This window comes from Ascidia mentula, chromosome 7 (genome assembly GCF_947561715.1).
Source record: "Ascidia mentula chromosome 7, kaAscMent1.1, whole genome shotgun sequence".
In the NCBI taxonomy this organism is placed as follows: Eukaryota; Metazoa; Chordata; class Ascidiacea; order Phlebobranchia; family Ascidiidae; genus Ascidia; species Ascidia mentula.
Window position 1 is genome coordinate 16,334,158 of NC_138572.1, and position 24,370 is coordinate 16,358,527.

Sequence of the window (24,370 nt, forward strand, 5' to 3'; positions counted from 1 at the left end):
CAGTGACGAAAATTCCGTTCCAGGATCAAAAAGTCACATTTTTGAACGACATTTAGGTCGCGTATCAACAATTTTCTTGATAGAACGACATTGTGTCCTTGGATCGAAAAGGTACCTTCAACGGGAATGTAATTATTCCTCATAGTACGATAATTCTGTTCCAGAAACGAAATTTCTTTTCCAGTAACGAAAATTTCGTTCCCGTAACGAAAATTCCATCACCGTAACGAAAATTCCGTTACCGTATCGAAAATTCCATTCCCGTAATGAAAATTCTGTTCCAGTAACGAAATTTCTGTTCCAGTAACGAAAATTCCGTTCCCGTAAGGAAAACTCCGTTCCCGTAACGAAAATTCCGTTCCCGTAACGAAAATTCTGTTCCAGTAACGAAAATTCTGTTCCCGTAACGAAAATTCCGTTCCAGTAACGAAAATTCTGTTCCAGTAACAAAAATTCCGTTCCGAGAATAAAAATTCGGTTCCAGGAACGCAAGTTCTGTTCCGGGAACGAAAATTATGTTCCATGCATATTTTCATCTTCCCGTAAGTGTCTACGTTTGAAAACATATATTCGTATTAAAATCAACCTTATACTCGTGAGCAAAACCACGTTTTCTTCGTCTCTTTGTCGACATGTAGTGGTGATTTTTGGCTTGGTCGATTTTCGGAACACAATTTTTTGTGCGATATTACCCAAATTGTGATTTTGGAAACACAATTCAAAAACCAAAATATGTTCCTGTAACGAAATTTTGCGTAAAAATAATGTTCCCGAAACGGTTTTTCTCATTTGGGAACGAAATTCCGTTTCTCGGAACGGTTTTGTAACGAAATTTCGGAACAAAGGCAAAAAATATATTATGACTTTACCCGCGCGTGTCAGACAATATGACGTAAGGATCTGCATTGAAGCCTGGGGGCAAAATGTTGAACTTTTCGGTTCTGATCGTTTTAATATTTCGCTCTGATCGAAGTTTTTAGGCAACTGATTGACAATTTTTTTTAACTACGTCCACACTTTACTCAATGTTGCTTAATTCAATGGTGCGGCCACGTTCCGATCTGTTAAACATTTATTTCTTAACTGTTCGATCTCCCGTTGAAAAACAACAAATATACACGTTTTGTAAAAAAAAATGTATTTTTTCTTGCTGATTGTGTGGTTGTTCAGTATAAATGTACAGTTATTAGAAGAAATAACTCAAAACGGTTTTTGCTTGTGAGGTCACAAACGTTGTAACACTTTTCTTCCACAGGCGCGTTGTTGTTCTCACTTGAAATGCATGGAATTATCCGACCCATTCGGAATGTCAAACCCATTCAACTATTATTGTTCTGGGTTCAACCTTTACGACTTTTATGAATTAGGGTTTTAAATGTAATTCCAAATTTCTTCGCTTGATTTGCGTTCAATCTTTGCAAAATACGACGCCTAGCGTTTTTTAAGGACGCGTTTATAATTGTCAAGTGCAGGTTTTTGCGGCAACAGATACTTTTAGTAATCGCGACACGCACCGCCAAGCACCTACTTCAGCTTCTAATTTTGTCCCACACCAAACAACTAGAGATTTATCAAGTACCAGGCACTACACGACTTCATCATAACACTGCAATCACAAGTATGCAGTAAACACGGTAAGGAGACTTGAACACACAAACATAGGAGAGTTTGTTCATCGTAAGCATGTAATCACATTTATTTCGGGACAAAACTTCACAGATTAACTCATGTTTGAAGATTGTCCATAAATGTGCATTCACCGCAGATAATGGAACAAGGCGGAACGTTTCGCTTGTGGCTTACAACTATATTTACTCGAATTTGATAGATTGCACCACAAAAAACATAAAAAGCTAGGTAAAAATTAAAAAAAAAAAAATCAAAAAAATCAAATAAAATTTCATTTTATAAGAAATAAAATTCCGATGGAAGCGCAGATTGCCACATGACATTGTTTCGAGTTTGCGTTTCAAAGTTGCCCGAATGCAGCACACATGTTTGCAGGGGCGAGTCAGACTAAATGACGTAATAATCTTCACTGACGCCTGAGGCAGAATGTTGTTCGTTACTGATCTTGAAAAAAGTTTTAACAAAACTTTCGTGACGTCACACACTTCACTTAGTTGTCCCTGACCCCAGGGTTGCTTGAATTTATTCAATATTTGTTTTGAATACGTTTCACTAATTTAAATTTACCCATTTTTTATTGCATTGTATAGATTTTGCTTGCGAGTGTATGTGCACTGTCTTCAACTACTAAGTAAATAGATGCTCTTTTTTTAGTGTATATTTCTCACAGACAACCAGGCGAATTTTGCAAATATTGCATGATGCATGATTGTTTTTGTTTTGCTTTTCTCTGCGTAAACTTATAATGTGTGAAATATACACTAAAAATAAATTTTGTTTTTGAAACAGATTGAATTTTTTGTTGGTAACGCTGCCAGGCATACTATTTGTAATTAAAAGCTCTTCTGGCAAAAGAAAAACTTGTTAGATCGACGTTTCGGTTGTTATACAACAAACCTTCATCAGGATAATGAAGTAAAAACGCCCACACGGTGATAAATATTCACGCGCGCATAAAGCAAAAAAGGCAAAAAAGGGCAAAAAAGGCGAAGGAAACAACACAAGCTAGGAAGCGGGGAGGGGGGGAAACACCAATAATAGAAAATGCGCGTCAACAGGACGAAACCGAGGTCTAAAGCATAGCGCCTCGAGGTGCGCAAGACCATAACGTTCAACCAGGGGACATGTCGTGCAGACCGTTTATCAAATTGCGATAAACGGGTGGAAAGAAGGTTTCCCTCTTATCATTAAGTGCGAACCCATGTGCGTTTATATGAACAGACTCGATGAACATCCTCTTGTATCTGTCCTTTTCCCGGTCCAGAATTATTGTGTTCTCAAAATTAACCGTGTGTCCTGTTGCTGCAACATGTTGCGACAATGCCGTCCCTGCCACCTTTTTGGGCTTGCCAACATCCCGTTGATGTTCCTTTAGACGTGTTCGTAGGGCGCGACCCGTCTCACCAATGTACACCTTCTCACACCCTCCACATGGAATGCGGTATACTACCCCTCTAGCATCTAGCGTACCACCAGCGCGATCTTTAGAATGCGATACCAAGGAGCGTAGTGTAACCGCAGGACGCTCGTACACCAGGATGGAAAAGTCCTCCAGCAGTCTCTTTAAGGTCTCTGAAAGTCCTGGAAAATATGGGAGAACAACCACACCAGCGGTGGGACTTTTGTTGCACTTAGGCAGGGATGCAGGATTTTGTCGCAGAAAGGAGATTGGGTAACCATTTCTTAAAAGAGCATCCCGCACACTACCCACCTCTTGTTCTCGGGCCTTTTCCTCTGTAACAAGATTGTCCGCTCTGGTGTATAGTGCACGCACTACAGCCCGCTTGTGGGATATAGGGTGCGCTGACCGGAAAGATAGATACCTGTCAGAATGTGTCGGTTTTCGGTAAACACTCGTGCGTAGGGACCCACGGTTTTCCCTTTGAACAGCAACATCTAAAAACGATAAAATCCCACCATGCTCAACCTCCATGGTGAACTTAATGCTCGCTTCGATCGAGTTGAGGTGCTCAAGCAGCGATTCCACGTAGTCGCGATGCACAACCACAAACGTATCGTCCACGTAACGTCGCCACAAGCGTGGGGGACTCAAAAACGTTGACAACGCTCTTTGCTCCACGGATTCCATGACTATGTTGGCGACCACCACTGAAAGCGGAGACCCCATGGCTGTACCAAATATTTGCTTATAAAATTCACCTTTGAACGACAAATAGGTGGCGTCCAGACAAAGTTGAATGCACTCCACGATCTCCGGTAGTGGCCACGAACAACGTGCCTCCAATGTTTCATCTCTCTGCAGTCTTTCTGCCGCCACTTCCACCGCCAACTTCACCGGTACGTTTGTGAAGAGAGAGACGACATCAAATGATACCATTACCTCTTCGTGGTCCACGCGCAATTCTTTCACCTGTGCCGCAAAATCAATAGAATTCCGGACGGTCTCATCCGTTGCACCCACAAGGGGGGCCAAAATACGGGCCACATGTTTAGCAAGATTATACGTTGGAGATCCTACGAACGACACAATAGGCCTAAGTGGAACCCCAGGTTTATGAATCTTTGGAAGACCATAAAGACACGGCGTCCGCCCATCCGTGCTATGCAACTCGAAAAACTCCCTCATTGATAACACTTGCTTATCCCTGTGTAAGCGACCAACCATTGCATTAACCTTTCGTTCGACAACGTGACAGGGATCCCTCTTCACTTTGCGGTAGGTCTTTTCGTCAGCCAACATTAACTTAAGCTTGTTCTCGTAATCCGATCTATTCATAACCACCGTCACATTTCCTTTGTCCGCAGGGAGTATTACAATGTCATTATTATGGCGTAACTGCTTGATAGCTGCGAACTCTTCCCTTGACAAATTAGGCTGCGCCCGTTGATGGCTCTTGATGCAGTTAACCACTTTGCTCTGCAACATAGATTTTATGTGGGCCGGCTGGTGCGCAATTCCTTTCTCTACAGACGCTACGATTTGCCTCCAGGGTACACTTGACTGCGCGACGGCGAAGTTCAACCCCAAGGAAAGGACTTCCGATTGTTGGGGCGAAAGCGGGCTACTGGAAAGATTCATTACCCACTTTTTGCTAATGGTTGTGACACCCTGTCGATTCGATCCGTTTTTACATAACTTCGACAAGCGTAGCGCACCCTCTTGCTTGACGCTCTCGTACACATTGCCGCTACCAGCCTCGACGTAGTCTGCCACTCTTTCCCACAATTCGCTTCGTACGGCTTCTCGCAGATTAGTGCGTAACAGTGCCATGTCCACTGCGTTCTTATTAACCACACGGTGAGATGACCTTATTCGCAATCCCAAGAACTTGAATCCAACATTGCGCATTATCTTCCTGCCTTCCCACGACTGCATCGGACAACGAAAGCGAAGACAAGCTGGCAACACCTTTTCCCGTAGACACGCGTGATTGAAGTGCAAATGCGCTCTATGCCGTGCGTTGGCCATTGCCAGGCGCACATACTTCCTTAACTGACGCAATACGAAGGACCCATGCGCGTCTCTGACCTCTTTAAATAGTTTGTTAAATAGTGGGTAATGAATCTTTCCAGTAGCCCGCTTTCGCCCCAACAATCGGAAGTCCTTTCCTTGGGGTTGAACTTCGCCGTCGCGCAGTCAAGTGTACCCTGGAGGCAAATCGTAGCGTCTGTAGAGAAAGGAATTGCGCACCAGCCGGCCCACATAAAATCTATGTTGCAGAGCAAAGTGGTTAACTGCATCAAGAGCCATCAACGGGCGCAGCCTAATTTGTCAAGGGAAGAGTTCGCAGCTATCAAGCAGTTACGCCATAATAATGACATTGTAATACTCCCTGCGGACAAAGGAAATGTGACGGTGGTTATGAATAGATCGGATTACGAGAACAAGCTTAAGTTAATGTTGGCTGACGAAAAGACCTACCGCAAAGTGAAGAGGGATCCCTGTCACGTTGTCGAACGAAAGGTTAATGCAATGGTTGGTCGCTTACACAGGGATAAGCAAGTGTTATCAATAAGGGAGTTTTTCGAGTTGCATAGCACGGATGGGCGGACGCCGTGTCTTTATGGTCTTCCAAAGATTCATAAACCTGGGGTTCCACTTAGGCCTATTGTGTCGTTCGTAGGATCTCCAACGTATAATCTTGCTAAACTTGTGGCCCGTATTTTGGCCCCCCTTGTGGGTGCAACGGATGAGACCGTCCGGAATTCTATTGATTTTGCGGCACAGGTGAAAGAATTGCGCGTGGACCACGAAGAGGTAATGGTATCATTTGATGTCGTCTCTCTCTTCACAAACGTACCGGTGAAGTTGGCGGTGGAAGTGGCGGCAGAAAGACTGCAGAGAGATGAAACATTGGAGGCACGTTGTTCGTGGCCACTACCGGAGATCGTGGAGTGCATTCAACTTTGTCTGGACGCCACCTATTTGTCGTTCAAAGGTGAATTTTACAAGCAAATATTTGGTACAGCCATGGGGTCTCCGCTTTCAGTGGTGGTCGCCAACATAGTCATGGAATCCGTGGAGCAAAGAGCGTTGTCAACGTTTTTGAGTCCCCCACGCTTGTGGCGACGTTACGTGGACGATACGTTTGTGGTTGTGCATCGCGACTACGTGGAATCGCTGCTTGAGCACCTCAACTCGATCGAAGCGAGCATTAAGTTCACCATGGAGGTTGAGCATGGTGGGATTTTATCGTTTTTAGATGTTGCTGTTCAAAGGGAAAACCGTGGGTCCCTACGCACGAGTGTTTACCGAAAACCGACACATTCTGACAGGTATCTATCTTTCCGGTCAGCGCACCCTATATCCCACAAGCGGGCTGTAGTGCGTGCACTATACACCAGAGCGGACAATCTTGTTACAGAGGAAAAGGCCCGAGAACAAGAGGTGGGTAGTGTGCGGGATGCTCTTTTAAGAAATGGTTACCCAATCTCCTTTCTGCGACAAAATCCTGCATCCCTGCCTAAGTGCAACAAAAGTCCCACCGCTGGTGTGGTTGTTCTCCCATATTTTCCAGGACTTTCAGAGACCTTAAAGAGACTGCTGGAGGACTTTTCCATCCTGGTGTACGAGCGTCCTGCGGTTACACTACGCTCCTTGGTATCGCATCCTAAAGATCGCGCTGGTGGTACGCTAGATGCTAGAGGGGTAGTATACCGCATTCCATGTGGAGGGTGTGAGAAGGTGTACATTGGTGAGACGGGTCGCGCCCTACGAACACGTCTAAAGGAACATCAACGGGATGTTGGCAAGCCCAAAAAGGTGGCAGGGACGGCATTGTCGCAACATGTTGCAGCAACAGGACACACGGTTAATTTTGAGAACACAATAATTCTGGACCGGGAAAAGGACAGATACAAGAGGATGTTCATCGAGTCTGTTCATATAAACGCACATGGGTTCGCACTTAATGATAAGAGGGAAACCTTCTTTCCACCCGTTTATCGCAATTTGATAAACGGTCTGCACGACATGCCCCCTGGTTGAACGTTATGGTCTTGCGCACCTCGAGGCGCTATGCTTTAGACCTCGGTTTCGTCCTGTTGACGCGCATTTTCTATTATTGGTGTTTCCCCCCCTCCCCGCTTCCTAGCTTGTGTTGTTTCCTTCGCCTTTTTTGCCCTTTTTTGCCTTTTTTGCTTTATGCGCGCGTGAATATTTATCACCGTGTGGGCGTTTTTACTTCATTATCCTGATGAAGGTTTGTTGTATAACAACCGAAACGTCGATCTAACAAGTTTTTCTTTTGCCAGAAGAGCTTTTAATTACAAATAGTATGCCTGGCAGCGTTAGCAACAAAAAATTCAATCTGTTTCAAAAACAAAATTTATTTTTAGTGTATATTTCACACATTATAAGTTTACGCAGAGAAAAGCAAAACAAAAACAATTGTATAGATTTTGCTTGCGAGTGTATGTGCACTGTCTTTAACTACTAAGTAAATAGATGCTCTTTCTTTAGTGTATATTTCTCACAGACAACCAGGCGAATTTTGCAAATATTGCATGATGCATGATTGTTTTTGTTTTGCTTTTCTCTGCGTAAACTTATAATGTGTGAAATATACACTAAAAATAAATTTTGTTTTTGAAACAGATTGAATTTTGTTTCTTAAACAGAATTTTCAAGAACACTATACATCATGGCGCGGTTTTAGCTTGTCTCTGTCAATTAACCGGGGAACAGACTATATTTTTTACTGCCACCACGTGATCATCTTAGCGTCTTTTAGTGGTCACCGATATTGTTATCTACAGCTCTTCGGGCCAAAAATTATCAAATCGACGTTTCGGTTGCTATGATATGCAGTTGCTATGTATTATTCACATTTATCAACATTCTGTATAAGTACGTTTGCAAAACAATGAATTTTTCACAATGTAGAAAATTTTACAAAAATTCATATCTACTTTTTCAATGTCTAATGTTATACCGCGAAAAATATACAAGAAGCGATTTAAACGCCCTGGTCAATTTAAACGTTCGCGTAACTGCGCAACGACCTCATCGAAAAGACCCATATTGTAATAAGTTACGGAGTTGTGCCTTCTACCACATTCTGTTTTTAAAAAAACATTCTGTACAGACCACCGCCAGCTCGCAAGCCCTGTCCATCAGTGCGGCGAATCGTTTTATGTGGCATTTCCCCGTCAACAAAACGTTGGACGTTAATTGTTCGGAATGTATCAGTTATTGAACAAAAAAATTAACGCCGAGAATACGCGGTTAAATTGTGCTGTGTTTGGTAGGAAATTACCTGTGATTTGTTTGTTTTATATTCAAGCGTATTTAAATTTTGCTGAAAAATGTCATTCTTACCTGAAAGACGTTACTTGAAAAACTGTACTTTTGGTTTTTTTGTGACCAGACAAAAATACATTTTAAAAACCAAAATATGACCATTTCGAATGGTGGTTGTTGCGGAATGTTATTTCTTATTTAGGCTATACATTCAACCAATGTATATAAATCTTTATTACACCCATGCATAAAATGGAACCGTCTCATTGTTGTAGCGCACTACAGCACATTTTAGTACTGTAATTTGGTCCGGTTTAGTCGTGGTTCCTTTTTTGAATTCATCCTTTTTAATATTTTACATAGTAATCTAAGATTTATGTAGATAAGGATCGCCTAGTGCACTATTACTGTGTTCTCTGTCCGTTCCGCGTATACCGTTAATGGTATAGAATGTCGTTTGTTTCGTATCGCTTGTACAGGATCCTATAGATAGCGACAGTTCGCTTAATTGCCGGCTTGTTTAAACTTAAAGACCCAATGCAGGGTTTCGAATTGCTTACTTTCAAGCAATCATTTATTTTCGCTGTGTTTTATGAAATATGTCTTGACCGGCTGCTGTGCTGTACTTTTTACTGCCCCAAATCCCCGTTTTGGTATTTTTGGAAGTCACGTACGTTTCAGTGACTCAGGTGTTACGAATACAACACCGTCATTGCACTGATTCTAAACCGGACACTGAAAATTTGGGGTGCTCGACCTTACGTGGCGCAATGGCGGCCCTAAATAATAATATTCTTACGGTATGTGAAATACGACATGGTTGTTTGAAGGAAAAACATGGCTTCCATAGCCCTCAGTATAGAGAATTTATATATGTTTGGTGAATAAGGTATGGCGACGCCCATTATACTTGCGAGTATCAACCCAAACCGAATTGAAAACAATCTGGCCACAACACACAGGCCATTGTTGCATGGTTGCAGTTCTATATTTATTTTCGGGCACAAGAAATACAATCTCCCGTAAAATATGTACAACACCACGGCCCTTGAGAGAAATATTTCAAAGAAACCCGTGACGTCAGCATGGTTATATTCTTGGATGATCATAGTCCGAAAATAAATTTATCAGAATGGTGATTGGCAGTGATCGAAAAGATGAATAAAATTGTATACTTCCGTAACAATAGTGTCATCGTAGTGACTGCTGTCGTAAATATAACCATCCCGAAAAGCGGTTTTGCCTATAATTTCGGATGAGTTCAAGCAAGTAGGTACGGATATATTGGATGAGCACCAACTGTCGTTGATCAAGTTTCGATGGCATCTGTCCGGTTCCTAGTTTTGTTAAAATATAATAAGTATCAGAAGTCAATACTTTCTCCGTTATCGACTGAGAAAGTTGTTTATTCGTAGGTTGTGACAAAACTTAACGACACTTTAATCAGCAAAAGTTTAAGAAAAATATAACAATGTTGTTTACACCAGTGACGTCATTCCAAGGCACAAACGTAAGGGCGACGACATCATCAGTCAGTTGAGAATATTGTGTTGCGTTTAGTAATAAAAATATTTTATTTGACGTTTAAAATTGAAGACCAACGAATACTTAAATTTGAACTTCAACACACTGAATTTGAAGAACCTCAATTTGTTAAAAATGCATTAGAAATATTGCTTGGAGCGTGAAACTGTTAAATCGCTTTGCGATAATATTTGTAAGATGAAAAACTTACGAAAAGACATAAAATACGCTGAAAAATCGATTTTAAAACTAAAAAGCACAGTTGGACTTGTGCAGACACAGAGCGTACTTTGGCACGTCTAAAGTAGATTGCGGCACCGAGAAGTTCGACAGCTTGATTGAAGCTTTGATTGCGACGTCATCAAAATTTAAATTGAAAGAGAGGACCGTACAAAAACGCGTCAATTGCATTAAAAGAAAACGTTTGCTCGATTTTATGTTCTATATTAAAAGGTTTCTCAAAAATTCATAGAGGTAAATACTTTAAAGCCTTTTCACTGACAAATAACAACGACAACAACAACAATACAAAATAAAATCAGTTTTGCTTGCCGTGATTTTGAAGCATTTGCACCAAATCCTTGTAGTAATGATCTTTCTTGCCATGAGCTGACTTTGCGATTTCTATGGCGTTTTCAAGATATCTTCGACAACCTTATGATCAAAATATTAGAGCAGTGATCGCCAAATATAAAGGGCCTGCGCAGTGGGGCGATCCCGCCTTGCTATGCGTAAGCATGGCATTACTTCTGCGGTGTCTAATTACGGTGGTGGAGATCCTCTACGCCTGTGAAGGTCGCCTGACAAGTTGTGCGCTTGCGCACCAATGTACCTTGGCCACAATATACCCCGTGAAGCCACCGAGCTCCTGTAGCTAAGTTGGTAGAGCGTTGGACCTGGTTAGCCCAGGGTCGTGTGTTCAAACCTCACCGGGAACTTGATTTTTCAGATCTCGCTCCGACTTGTCGGGAAAAGTGGCTGATCCAGCTTGGCTGCGATGCCTGTGAACCTTATCTTCCACTTGTTTCGGTTTTTCCAACCAGCTGTTCAGCTTGAGATATCCACGCCCACCACTGGGCTTTGTCGTCTTTTTGTAAGGCTGGTAACTTTTCTCTTTCTTGGACAAGTTCGACCATACGTGGAATGACGTAATCAGTAGATATCTCGCTGGACAAAAAACAGGCAGTCGTAAATGAAAGGATTTGCAAAAAAATCCATGCAGCAAAACTGCATCAAAATCAAGTTTTCCTGGCGACCCCAACTTGCAATAGTACGTGAAATATGTACATGATAAAGGCACTTCAATTTATAACTACCGTTTATTGCTTATACAGCTAAAGTATTAGGAAAAAAGGGACAACACAACACGACCAAGTCCATAAATTTTCGATTCGTTGGGAAGTTGTCATGACAACAGGGATTACCACAAAACTCACCGAAGGGGGGATATCAGGAAATCGCCTGAATTTTCCTGACACATTTTGCTCATCTCCTTCACGTATATTTCCATCCCCATCACCGTGTTCTGGTGATTGTTCGGATGAACATAAGCCAGTTGGGCGACCTCGAAGAACAGAATTGCTTCCAAAAACTTTTTCTCGTTCCTTCGTCGATTCGCGGCGCCCTTTAACAAGGGAGCTTTCGTATTCGAGTTGGAGTTGATGAATTCTAACACTTTTCCAGCTGTTTCTCTAGCGTGATTGTACTGATGCGCCTCCAGCATTTGTTTGTAGGTTTGTATTAACTCCCGACCTTGAAAACATGTTCTTTGCTGAGGGGAAACGTTAAGATTTCTGATTCACAAAATCATAAAAATCAACTTGAAATTCACTAAATATTTGAGAAACGAAGTTCAATTATTTCCAAAATCTGTAAATCTGTTTGGTGTAAAGCCAACTTTTTGTAGTTAGTCCAGACAAATACACAAAATCAACATAAAATCTTACCTTCGCCTTGTACGAACATATGATCGAAATTTAGAATGTTGGGTTTTGAAGACGACAAGTTGGACGAGGCTGGGGATTAACACAGAATAAATATTTTATGCGTGAAAGTTGTTGGTTTTTGTGTTCGTGACTGTTTTAGGGAAAGCAATAAACGTAATATACTGCATGTAACTTGTGGTTACACCAGCACCGTTGTTCTGTATATTACAATTCAATGTTGTTATTTCACTCTCTAGTTAGGGTTCGGGTCAGTTTCATAAACTAGTCCTTTGATACCGAACCTTTTTGTGGTTGCGTACCACTTGGAGGTAAAACAATTTCGCACGTACCACCTAGTTGTGTGTTACAGAGTAACCTAGGTGATGAAGTAATAAACATTTTGAGATCAGAATTTTTGAATTCGAACCGATCCGCACCATCTGGAATGCCGTCGCTTACCACTAGTGGTAGCGTACCACCGGTTGGGAAACACTGACTTAGTCAGTGGCATTGCTTACACGAGACCAAGTAACGGCGGTTGTTATCGCGCAAAAATTACGTAAGGATAAGAGCACAATTTTCGAGCAAGTTATATCCGCCGTTTAAAGTTTATGCCGGGCCGCTGTAGTCAACGAAAGCCCGACAGGCCGATATTTCAAACATTGTTTAAATTTCATGCATTGCCTTGATATTCTTACTTTGGGCAGAAGGCGGAGAAGTTGGAAATGTGGATTTCTGTTGAGTTGAAGGCTCTGAAAGCAACAATGACATGCAAAATTACGACGCATTTTCGCAGTAAGCAAGAGCTATGGTTTGCAGAATTGTCAAACACTTGTGTACCTGAAAAGCACAAGTCTTCGTTTCCATAATTAGATGGAGGTCGGTCAACATTATGTTGTACAGGAACTAAAACACAGTAAAAATTATGTGTGGGTTGATCATCATGCGTTCGAGTAATTTAATGAAGTGCCCAAATACATTCGTCATCTGGCAACAAAACACTGCATTCCAAATGACTTACACTTTTATATTGAAATAAGAGACAAGGCTGAACTTAAAAAATAGGTAATTGTAACAATACAAGTGTGATATTTCTACAACAAAAGAAGTTATTTAAAATGTGCAATCATAGCAGTAACACGGTCGTGTTATGGAGGGTTTTCAGTGCACTAACCACTGAAATATTCTGTGGGAAACGAGTAAGGAGCTTCTTGCATCCGAATCAGCTCATTCTCTTTCAACGTTTCAGCACTTTCTGAAAAAGTTGGTCTGGAAGTCGGTGGGTTCGGGGTTCGAATCCCGCGTGGTGCAGGTCTTGGAGGACTGGAGTTGCCTGTTTGAAATGACTTTGTTACAAATTACCGCGTATAAGAGATTATCAAAACAACAAAGGAAACGATAGTGGAGAACAGTTCATTCACGAAAACCTATATTCATAAAATTTTACATCACAACTTATGCTTAACGCTCTAACGACTGAAGAACGGGGGTGTATTTTGGTCAAGGTAAGCCCAGGGATGAGAGCTCAAAGCTCACCAGGTGCTTAATTTTTCAAATCTCGCTCCGACTTATCGGTCAAAATGGCTGTTTCAGCTTGACTGCGATGCCAGTGAACATAATAAACATACGACTGCTAAGATCGCCAAGTAAGGGCATGCGATCATTCCTTGTCATGTTATATCGTGAAACATATCTGTGTTGACGAATCAAACAATTTCGTACTTTTTAATATAATGTCATGTCGCCTTGGATTGACAAGAGGCGGCGAAGGTGGTATATAGACCGTTAGTGTTAAGAGTGTAAAGAGTGCCCTCAGTTAAATCAATGGCTTTGTCCGCTTGTGAATGTGTTGTCCTTCACGCGTCCGCGTGCCAACAAGCTGTCCTTATGTTAGAATAAAGAAGCCCACGTACGAATTACCTAGGAATCCCATCTATGTAAGTGTATAACAATATTTTTCAAAGACTAATGTGTTATTTGTTCTCTCATTTTGTCAGAAATTTTATTCGAAAAAGTGTCAAGGATTTGGGTCTGTGCGCCCGTTTTATTAAACCGATATCTGCAATTGAAATGAGTGACATATGTCAGTTAAAGGGTTGTTACTTTTGTGGACAAACAACTTACTTGTTGTTGGAGAGTTAATGTTTAAAGATTGAATTGAAATTGGTGGAGTTTAAAAAACATTTTCTTGAAAGGTAATTGGTAAAAACATACTTCGAACATATACATATTTAATATAAACAAACAAAACAGTTCTTTTCAAAATATTCCACACACACATATTAATTTGACGGAAAATGGCAAAATGGTTTTATCTAAAATCAAATGTCTTTTAGAAAAAAAGTCTGACAAAAAATTATGTGTGTACCTGACAGAGGACATATTGGCCCGCGTTGTAGGATTGTGTTGCCAACATCCCTGTATTACTGCTGATAATAGATCAACCATTTCATTTTCCTCAGGTGTTGTATCTTCTTTTATCTCAGAAACACTTAATGAAGGGCGTTGGCCCTCCATGATTGCATTAATGAAAACATTCATTGAAGTTAAACCCATTGGATATTTTTGGAACAGTATAAAATACACAACCATGGCAAAACTGAAAACATCATCTTCTTTAGTGATGGTTGCCAACGGGCTGGAAAGTAATTTTGGAGATGCAAAAGCTTTTGTATACTCCCTATGCTTCCTGCTGGAACTCATTGGTGTTGTTGTACTGACACCGGTGATTGTTGACAACTTGGCACTTCCAAAATCACCAACTTTGCAGATTAAATGTGCGTTGATAAAGACATTTTCTGGCTTAATATCACCATGAGTCATCCTTTTTTTTCCTGGGATATTGTGGATGAAAGCCAGAGCTTTGGAAATATCAAAACTCATTCTAAGTTGCAACCCTGGTCTGAGCTTAACATGAGAATTTTGAAGTAGGGTACCAAGGTTACCACCTTCCATGTATTCCATTACAAGGGCCATGGCATTTGGCCATTCTGTCCATCCATACAAACGGACAATGTTGTCATGGTTGGCATTTTCAAGCATTTTAATTTCATCAGAAATTCTGCAAAAATTATTTTAAACATCAACTTTTTGTCAAAGCACATAAAATCACAGTTAAAACCAATTTATCAAATAAATAAGCCAAGTTTCTTTCAAAAGTTGCCCCAATAAATGCTGCAGCAAATAAATTTTATTTTTTCTTTGGCTCTTGTCACTTTATATCACCACAAGCATTACAAACCTGCTTTTAATGTTTAATTTTTCTTTTTTCCCACCTTGAACCCCAAAGCATTTAAGTGCAACTTTTCCAAAATTTTGAATGTCACCTAGCAACACAGTGCCAACCAAACCTGAACCAAGTTCTCCATCATCTGTGTTCAGACAGCGGATTTCTGTCACATCATAACCTTCATTTTGAAAACTGCAAAAAAGAGATGTAATCACAAACTCAACAAACATTATAGGCAAAGAAAACTCCAAGCAATAGGACATCAATAACTACAAAATATAATGTTACCTTGATCTAGTCTAGTGTACAATCATAAATACTATTATAACCTCAAATAAACTTTTTGATATATGTGCAAAAAAAGCCATATTATTGCAAAGCTGCAGACAGGGTGTGTACATGCACTGTTTCGAGTTCGACCTGTAAGGTCTCATCAGTGCAGCTGTTGAGTGGCACTGTACTAGCTTTCACACTAGCAGGCACACTAGTCTCCACTTTGTGGTACCTTTCGGTCAACGTCGATCTGCAGGGTGCCCTATACTAGGTACCGAACAACAGAGAAGACGAACCACTGTGGAGCGCACTATGGCCAAACGGAACTTGTAACCATATAGTACATTAGTGTTTTTTGCTTTTTGCACTATCGGTTACCAAGCAGTTTAGTGTTCATTTTAATCACAAACAGCAGTTCAATCAAAAAGTTGCTTTTTCAGCGTTTCGTTTACTAAATGTTTTATTGGTTCTGGTCAAGAGGTGACTGGAAATATTGTCAAAAAGTTGTTGGCAAAAACGCCAACATGTTGCAACAGTGCCAGCGGTGGGATTATTTATTTTCAACATCCGCAAGGACCCTGGACCGATACATCAGGATTCATTATACACGTGGTTATTTGGGACTTCTACTGAAAGAAGTGATACACAGCCCTACGATACACGCTTGCTAACAACCGGTTCGCGGAGGTCATTAAAGCCACTACTTAACAGCCAGCGCCCAGAACATAAGCGTGTTGCCAGGTGCTGCAAACATTATCAAAATTCACGCTCGACTAAAACATAAAAACTGCCTCAGTAGGCGTGCTTATGATGAAGTTCCTTTGACCGCTTTGTTAACCAATCTACCAAGAACCTGTAGAAAAAAACAGCTTTATAACCGGAGATGAAAAGATTTGTGGATGTAGCCAATATTTATTGTGTGGATTTGGCAGGCCCCACGAAAGAAAGTGTGTAATAATTGCGGTGAGCCAGGGGCCATTACCACTCTAGAAGGCCCATGATAAAAATATGTGGGAATGAACTCCATTGTTTCCCTTCAAACTCAAGAATTGCGACCTGTAATTTCATGACATCTCCAAAAAAAGGTTCTCGCCACGACATTAGGACCCGGGAATCAAAAAATGTCAGCGAGGATTATTTTTAACGGCCTTAGAAGCCTTTTCACATTTGAGGATTATGAATATTCTTGAACGTAGTTGCGCATACTTGCCCACGGTTAGGTGTGTTTGGTTCAATATATTTATTGTTGGTTAAGACTCAGAGGTAAATTAGGATATTGTCGAAAAGCTCATTGGTTTGAACACCGACCTTTTACAATAGCCGTTACCCTCATTTGAACATGAACTAAAAGAATCAAACCTTACCTTGTAGCAAGACAACATTTGGTAATGTTGTTTTATTCTTCGTATATCTGCATAAATATTACTTGCTTTTGAAGGTGTTTTGCTTAATTCATACAATGGGACAAACCAACGAAAGTTGCAGCATGTCGAAGTATAGTTTTGACAAAGGTGGTGTAATAGCCGAAAACGATGGCGTACAAGTCCGCATGTAAGTTGCAAATGTTGCTTAAAAATTGTCGGATATATTTATCATCAGTATTTAATACTACACGGAAAAACACAGTAATATGGTGCAATATTTAAATGTATCGCTTATATTTACAGGATAGATTTTTCGTAAAATTTTTGATTGTTTCAGATGTCGGAGAAAAGAAGATAATCACATTTTTGCTGCAAAAATTGTCGGCCCGGGATATTACGGAGAGAGGGAAAATGAAAGGGAGATTCTTGACAAAATCGACTGCGAAAATGTGATCAGATTTTACGATTACTTTCAGGTGCATTTAGAAACTTATTTTAACTGAGAAAAAATCAGTGAATGTCAGTGTATTTTTGTTGTTAGGGAAATGAATACAATTACTCCTTTCTGGATCTCTGCAGCGGATATGCTTCTCAAGTACTTTTGTATACCGTTAATTTGTGTATTGTATATTAAGCATCACTTTAACAGCTTTACCTTATATTGTTTATCCTTGTGCAACTTTGATGATCCAAAATAACATAAACATGTTACAATACGTCATTAACAACGTTTAATTTCGCCACCGCAGAGCTGAAGGAAATATCAATGTAAAAAAATAAACAAAAATTCTAAAATCACTTAAAAGAAAGTAGCATACGAGCGTTCGTTTGTGGTAACTATATATTAAAATTGACGACTTAAAGTGAATTTTACTTGTAGTGTTTTTCCAATACAGTGGGGGTTGGATACTAAACAGTGAATCCCCTAAATAAAAAATATTAGTGCTTGTGTCTTTTTGTTGGTAGGAAAAACAATTCAGCTGTTTTATTATGGAACTCTGCAGCGGAGATGTTTCTCAAGTATTTCTACATATCGTTAATTTCTGTATTGTATATTAAAGTGCATATGACACGGCCATGACAACTTTGCGTAAAACTAAAGGTACATCTACAACAAACATATATCCAAAGTTTCACGGTTCTACGTCAACTAAAAAATGTATAAAACTGCACGAAAAGTAACGGCGACCAAAAATCGTAAACCTTGTGCGCTAAGGAGAAAATGACATCACATAAGGCACTCGCGTCGAAAAAATGCATTGTTTAGATAGGAGAAGGCGCCTTTTTCTGCAGATATCGAATAGTTTCAAACATGGGAGAATCCACAGATTACGTTACCGTGAAGGTCAGGACAGGGTTTTGCATCACACAAAAATTTGTCATTGTGACGTCACGAATCAAAGGCTTATTTGTCTCTAATTAGCGGAAGACCACAGGGTATAGCAGAAACGACATAACTGTGAGTGGACAAAACGACAATGCTAAACTAACGGATTGTCTCTGTCGTGTTTTCAAAAGTTCATGTATCACGTTAGCGATCATAAATGCTGTAACAACAAGAACACCCTGTCCCAGTAACTGTTTTATTATTACACAACTAAATAGGACATAATAGGTCGAACAGCGGCCATCTGTCTTCAGCTTAAATTAACATCAAAATCCGTTTATTTCACTTGTTTCCTTTTTGTCCCCTGTTTAATGCAATATTATGCTTAAACCGGTTTTACAATATTTTCCATTCCTACGCATAAGGGTTGCTGCCAGCACTCGCGCACGACCGAAGCGCCTTCTATGACGTCACGCAACAATATCTCGCTTTCGCACGATTTCGTTCGCAGCGGCAAAAGTGCGACTTTGATCAGCTGTATCTCAGAAACCAGTCGTCGTATCAAGCTACTTTTTTTGCCAAAAATGTTCTAAAGTTATGAACATCTCTTAGTTTGATTATTAACATGTTTTATTTTTCCGTGTCATATGCACTTTTAAGCTGTAGTCGTTTTTATTTTTTCATGAAAACTTGTTGACATAAAAATAAATTATAATTTTGCTGTTGTTTTCATGGTTTTTATGTCTTTTCAGTGGGTTGCCAATATGAAGGGTGATTCTAGTAATCCAATTGATCCCGAAACGGGAATGAATATAAAGATAAGTTTCTTGAACTATTTTGATATTGGACCACTCGACGTATTGCGTCAGTCCGTTACTGGTGTAAAGTATTTACATGAAACTGGCATAGGTTTGTACACAGTCGGCCACGCAGACGATTTCTCAGCTTATTTGCTTGTTTTATGTTCAGTTCACGGCGAAATTAAACCTGAAAATTTTCTTCTCAAGAAAAAAAACGATGGAAAAGTTGTCGAAAAAGTAACTGACTTTGATTTCAGTAGAAAGAATTCCAGTTTGATGGTAAGTAGAACATATTTTGCAAAGAACACGTAAACTGTATCACATTGTTTTTCAGATAGGAAGCCAGCAGGATATACTTTCTCTCGGTGAATACATTTACTACGTTCTTACTATTGGAGGATCCATGTTTCAAAGGGAAACAAGACAACCAATCAATTTTCAAAGCAGAAAAGCGCCAGAATTCCATGGTTTGGAACACTCTGCATTGCTGACGAGGGAACAAAAAGTAACTACCCGTGACCTGCTGAAAAGAATAGTTGCCGATGAACCTAGATGCCGGCCAAACATTCATATTGTGGAAATTCATACAACATTTTGGGAAGACAAACGAAAAGTGGAATTTTTTGAGGTCAGTTCTGTCTTTGTATGAATTCGTTTTAAGCATTCGTTAAAAGGGGTAACAGATTAACCTAATAAATAAAATTTGATTTTAAATATGTCGTTGGAAAATACATTGGGCGACTGTAGTTACATATAGTAGAAGGTTTCGACGGCTACATATAACAGGATACAAAAAAGCGCACATTACAATTTGGATAAAAACAAGTTATTTTGTCATGATAATGAATATCAAATCATCATAAATTTCAAGACAAATTGACAAGTAAAAAGGAGACCGGTAAAACCCGACAGGTTACCGTTAATGTAAAGCTAATTTGCTTCAGGAAAATCACGCCTTGTCGTGAAAGGTGGTGGCGAAAGGTGATGCGCTGCATGGCACCTTACGTGGCCACTCGGTTGTTCAATGTATGTTGCAGTAGGTAGCGTTTAGTTTAGGCATAGAGTTCCTTGGTGAACTTCAATCCTTTTCACATAAGTAGTTTACGTGGCAACCGATAGAGTATAGAATACTTTTGGTTTAAGGCGGTTGCAACGTACCACAAAACAAGTCATAGTCTTTTCATTAATTATGCCCGGTCCTGGAACGAGGCAGGGAACGTTAACTTCTGAATTCCTTTCCACATGAGCAGTTTACGTGGCAACCGATAAAGTATAGAATAGAATGTCCCACCCTGGTCCTTACGGTGGACCGAGACAGGCAAATCGTGCACTTGTCAAGCGACATAGTAGTAGACTAGAGTGACCGACTGCAACGCAGGCAGTAAAGAGAAGAGGAAACAATTTACGCTGTCACATGAACTAGCATTTAACCGTTCATATGGAAATAGGATTTACTTTATAATTTAGTTTGGTAATTATAAGATGGTTGCAGTTGCTTTAACCCAATGGTTTTTAACAGAGGATTTGTGTAGTGTTGTCAAAAGGTCCGCAGCAACCTCTAAATACTTACGCCATATGGTTGATAAACCCATATTTTCGAAATGTTTGCGCATTTCATAATATGCCCAAAAACATGCAAAGTTACAGAAGCAAGTTGCAGCCTTGATTTATCGCAAACAAAAGCGCATCGTGACGTAAAAATTATACTTAAATTTCAGCACGAGCAAAATAAAAAAAAACGCATAGGGTTCGCGACCACTCTGACGTCATCAAAAGGGGATCTGAAGAATGAGAACTACTGGCTAAACCCATGTGTTTTTGTTTCTGGCAAGACATAAAACGTGTTTTGGAAATTGACGACTACATTGACAGAGAAAAGTTCAACATGTTCAATGAAGCTTATTTGTCCGATTCACAATATAGTGGCAAAAAGGAGTACAAAAAGTTTAACTTAACTGGCGCCACCCCAAGGTTTAATCGTCACGATTGCAATGGAATTCAACACATTATTCGCGAGATGAGAAACAAGGTAATTTGTTTTTATCAACATAAAATCCATTTAACAGAGAGCAAATCAAATGAAATGCAATTGTGTTTGCACAAAAAACAACAACGCCGATGAACAATTACAAAAAATAAGTTTCCCCTTGTCCATTACACACTACAACGTACCTGACGACGTGTTACGTAGTAAATATTTTGGACAATACCAACACATAATGATTGAATCTTAAAGTTTTAATGTGAATTGTCACATGTCCTAATGTTAATTTACAATCTCAGGCGACTCATGCCACTCAGCTGCCAAAAGAGGAAATGAGTTACTTCGGTTTAACACCAGGATGGAAAACTGGAACAAGTTTTTGGGGCGATTTCTGGCCAACTTTCCGCACTTGCTCATTCACTGCTACGAGTTCTTCCGTGAAGACAGTAAACTGCCTTACAGAAAAAAATATTACGCATAGTTATTTAACATTTGGAAATTGTTGCACAAAGGTAGACTTATACCTATTGACTTGTACTTGTTTCCGGTTGACTTGTGTAGAAGTTGAATTTTAGGCATTTTAATAGGATGTAGTATTTCATATACGCGAGCTTTGAGAATTGTCAAACTGTTGCCTGTACATATGTGTGTTTATTGTACATTTAGTTGCAGTCGTTTGTAAGTTTCAAGTTTCTAATGTACTTTTATCAAAACTTTGATGATCCTACGTGATGGCCACGTTAAAATACGTCACGGAATCGGTTGAAAGGAAGTTAAAATTAGTGCAAAAAGGTCAAATTACCACATCACCAATACAAAGAAAATCCCGGAGTTGTTCAATATGCACGTGTGTGTTAAGCAAATCTCTTTTTCCCGTGTGGACTGTTAATAAAGTGCTAGTCTCATGTTATAGCGTAAATTGTTTCCTCTTGCCTGGGCTGCCTGTGATTGCAGTCTGGTGCTTGGTTATTCGATTATGTTTCTATCGGTTGCCACGTTAACTGCTTGTGTGAAAAGGATTAAAGTTAACCTTGACTGCCCTGGTCCTGCAATTGGCACTTAGCAAGAATAAAATTGTAGATATTATTTTGAAATATGTTCAAGCGGATGTGAATACAACACACATTCCTGGAAGTAGTTGCTTTGTCGTTTAATGTAGTGGTGTAAGATGACGCAAATATAGCACTTCGATATGCAGCGGTTCTTGATTCGGCAAAGTTTAATACAAAACAGGTAAATGGAAATCAACTTGAATGTAATCTCTTTCCACAAGTGTAAACTACACTGATAATAACAAGGGGCAAGAATTTGAAACGGCTTCAATGTGTGAACGAAAAAAGAAATAGCAAATTATAAAACAATTTTGGTCAAACAAATGCGCGTAAGACATTAGCTGACTGCAACACGATTAGGTGCATTGAATTGATGATGACATAGCAATATTTCAGCTTAGTAATTATAAGATCGTTGATTATGCTTTTTAGTTTAGCGTTTACTTTCACATACCGAATTTCAGTAAATTGTAAGGTTAAATAAGGACGTTCTTTGTAAACCTTTGACATAAATCACCAATACCATTTATGCAGGAGCATTATCCAACCACCATTGTTTGAAACCAGGGAGATACAACATTGGTCGACGATCAGCATCACGCGAACTTCCGAACGGGAATAAATATTTTTACGATTTGGTTCTCGTTGTCCACGATGACGTAATACTGATATAAAAATGCAAACGTCGGTTCATGAAGATGACAGATGGCCACTGTTTCGACCTAAGAGGTCTCATCAGTGCAGCTGGTGTGACTTTCAGACGACTTTGCTGACCAAACGGCCAGCAAAGACTTCCACTTTGTGGTGACTATACAATCACCGTCATCCGTTGGGCACCAACTGCACTGATGAGACCTTTTAGGTCGAAAAAGTGGCCATCTGTCTGCAGCTTACACAATTCAGATTATTGGCTCCACTTTGCGTATCTTATGAAAAATCAGTAATTTAAACTTTACTTGATCAGTAAACCAAGCCGCCCTGGCAGGTTGTCGATTACCATATGTATATTTGCTGAGTTTAAACTGAAAAAATCAATCTGGCAGACAGCTCTAAAGATTTTTAAAAACAGAAAAATATATTTCGCCTCGTAAAGGGCATCATCAGCTTCTGTGGAATGCAAAACACAGAAGCAACGTAAAAAACTAAGTTCAAACATAGGTCCAACAAGTATGGAAACGTTGTTACTAAACTAATTAAAAACTAGATATGTAAATAAGTAAAATCTGACTGCCAATAAAAATATATGCAAAAAAGTAAATAAATCCGAAGCAAAACTCTATGGCAAAGGCGAAATATGCACTTACACCACACCACGACACGCCAAGGAAAAGCAACGAAATGATTAGAAGAAAAACAAACAAAAAGTATCTTGTGCGTAGATAGCACCACACAATTATGTGGAAATAACAAGCCACAAACAAAAGCAAGCAAAATCAATCACAGGGCACATTGCAAATATATCAGTACAGAACTAAACACATTTTATTTGCATGCAGGTGTAACCATGCTCTGAACGCTGATCTGCGCCCGTGTCCTGTGCAGCCACAGGTCCTCACTTATATCCGAGGTTTCTGCAGAAGGTTTCTGCACGAAAGTCACACTTGTGGCGAGGGTTTTTGACAGAAAAATTAAATGTTCTTTTTCCTGAAATGGTTGCCTAGTGCTGTGGCGTCATTGTTTAATAGGTACTGAAATCTGTTCCACGTCGATCTGTGCGTATTAGCGGATGGAAAAATGGATTTTGGTCTGCCCAACATTTTGAGCCCCGCATTCTTAGCATGGCGCCACGTAAATGCCGTTGTCACTATATGTTAATCGCTGGCGCAATTTGATTGTACCGACGGGGTGCACAGAACGGTGGATACTTCTACTATTTACCATGATGGACACATAGCGCAAAATGACCATACGGGGCTGATTGGCCACTCCCTAATACTAGGTTTGATGAGCTATGTGTTTGTAGTTGCACAGTTGCTGAACAATAGTTTGTCCTCTTCTGTAAACAATCGCTGCCTTGATTTGTAGATGTAGTTCTTTAGGCGACATTCGTAGGAAGTTGGGGAAACTCATGGCCCAAATGAGTTTGCGCAGCCGCAGTGCCATGTCCACTGACTCTTTGCGAGGGAATCTGGATTTCCATGTACTTGATGCGGATAAGTTATCCTGAGCACTTGGTTTGGTGTAGTTTGTGGTTTTAAAGCCTGCCAGTGTCGTCGGGTCGAACGTATGACACACATCAAGGAAGTCCACTCACGTTGCTGAGCAGTTGTGACTTGTCGAAATGTTAGCTGTAATCCAGTAATTGAAAAAAAAGTATCAATTCCTTTTTCGATAAAATCTAATGTCATCCATTTTTTTGGATTTTCGAATTTGGTTCTCATATGAACGGGACACCAATATGATGTTCCATGAAGGACCTGACTTCCGACATCACCTGTTTTACGATTTGTATCAAGACTCGCAAGGAGCTGAACGCCCTGAAACAGGTGACAAGTAAACTTTATGTGAGAAAAGACACCTAAAGTTTAACATACCACAGAAACAATTTTCAGGGCGATGT

The 24,370-nt window shown here is 40.0% G+C and overlaps 4 protein-coding genes across 4 annotated transcripts in view; 1 reads left to right on the forward strand and 3 right to left on the reverse strand.

The window, feature by feature from the left end:
• Positions 1–2,740: 2,740 nt before the first annotated feature.
• On the reverse strand, positions 2,741–4,939 carry LOC145909691 (uncharacterized). Its single transcript, XM_082997046.1, has one exon. It carries the CDS (start codon positions 4,937–4,939, stop codon positions 2,741–2,743), a length of 2,199 nt encoding a protein of 732 aa, XP_082853172.1.
• Positions 4,940–5,149: 210 nt separating this feature from the next.
• Positions 5,150–7,078, forward strand: LOC145909692 (uncharacterized). Its single transcript, XM_082997047.1, has one exon. It carries the CDS (start codon positions 5,150–5,152, stop codon positions 7,076–7,078), a length of 1,929 nt encoding a protein of 642 aa, XP_082853173.1.
• A 3,060-nt stretch (positions 7,079–10,138) lies between these two features.
• LOC145908146 (uncharacterized) overlaps positions 10,139–24,370 on the reverse strand; it is a 123,759-nt gene continuing 109,527 nt past the window's right edge. The window contains exons 7-12 of the mRNA XM_082995342.1: positions 12,956–13,114; positions 12,622–12,687; positions 12,480–12,533; positions 11,803–11,871; positions 11,293–11,608; positions 10,139–11,023 (exon numbers count right to left, since the gene is read on the reverse strand). Coding sequence (XP_082851468.1) covers positions 10,867–11,023; positions 11,293–11,608; positions 11,803–11,871; positions 12,480–12,533; positions 12,622–12,687; positions 12,956–13,114 — 821 coding nt within the window. The 3' untranslated portion in view covers positions 10,139–10,866. The remainder of the gene's footprint in view (positions 11,024–11,292; positions 11,609–11,802; positions 11,872–12,479; positions 12,534–12,621; positions 12,688–12,955; positions 13,115–24,370) is intronic.
• LOC145908792 (uncharacterized) lies at positions 14,093–16,282 on the reverse strand. The gene is made up of 4 exons (XM_082996124.1): positions 16,266–16,282; positions 15,023–15,202; positions 14,150–14,842; positions 14,093–14,096 (listed from the first exon to the last, which is right to left on the reverse strand). The coding sequence occupies exons 1-4, from the start codon at positions 16,280–16,282 to the stop codon at positions 14,093–14,095; spliced, it is 894 nt and encodes a 297-aa protein (XP_082852250.1).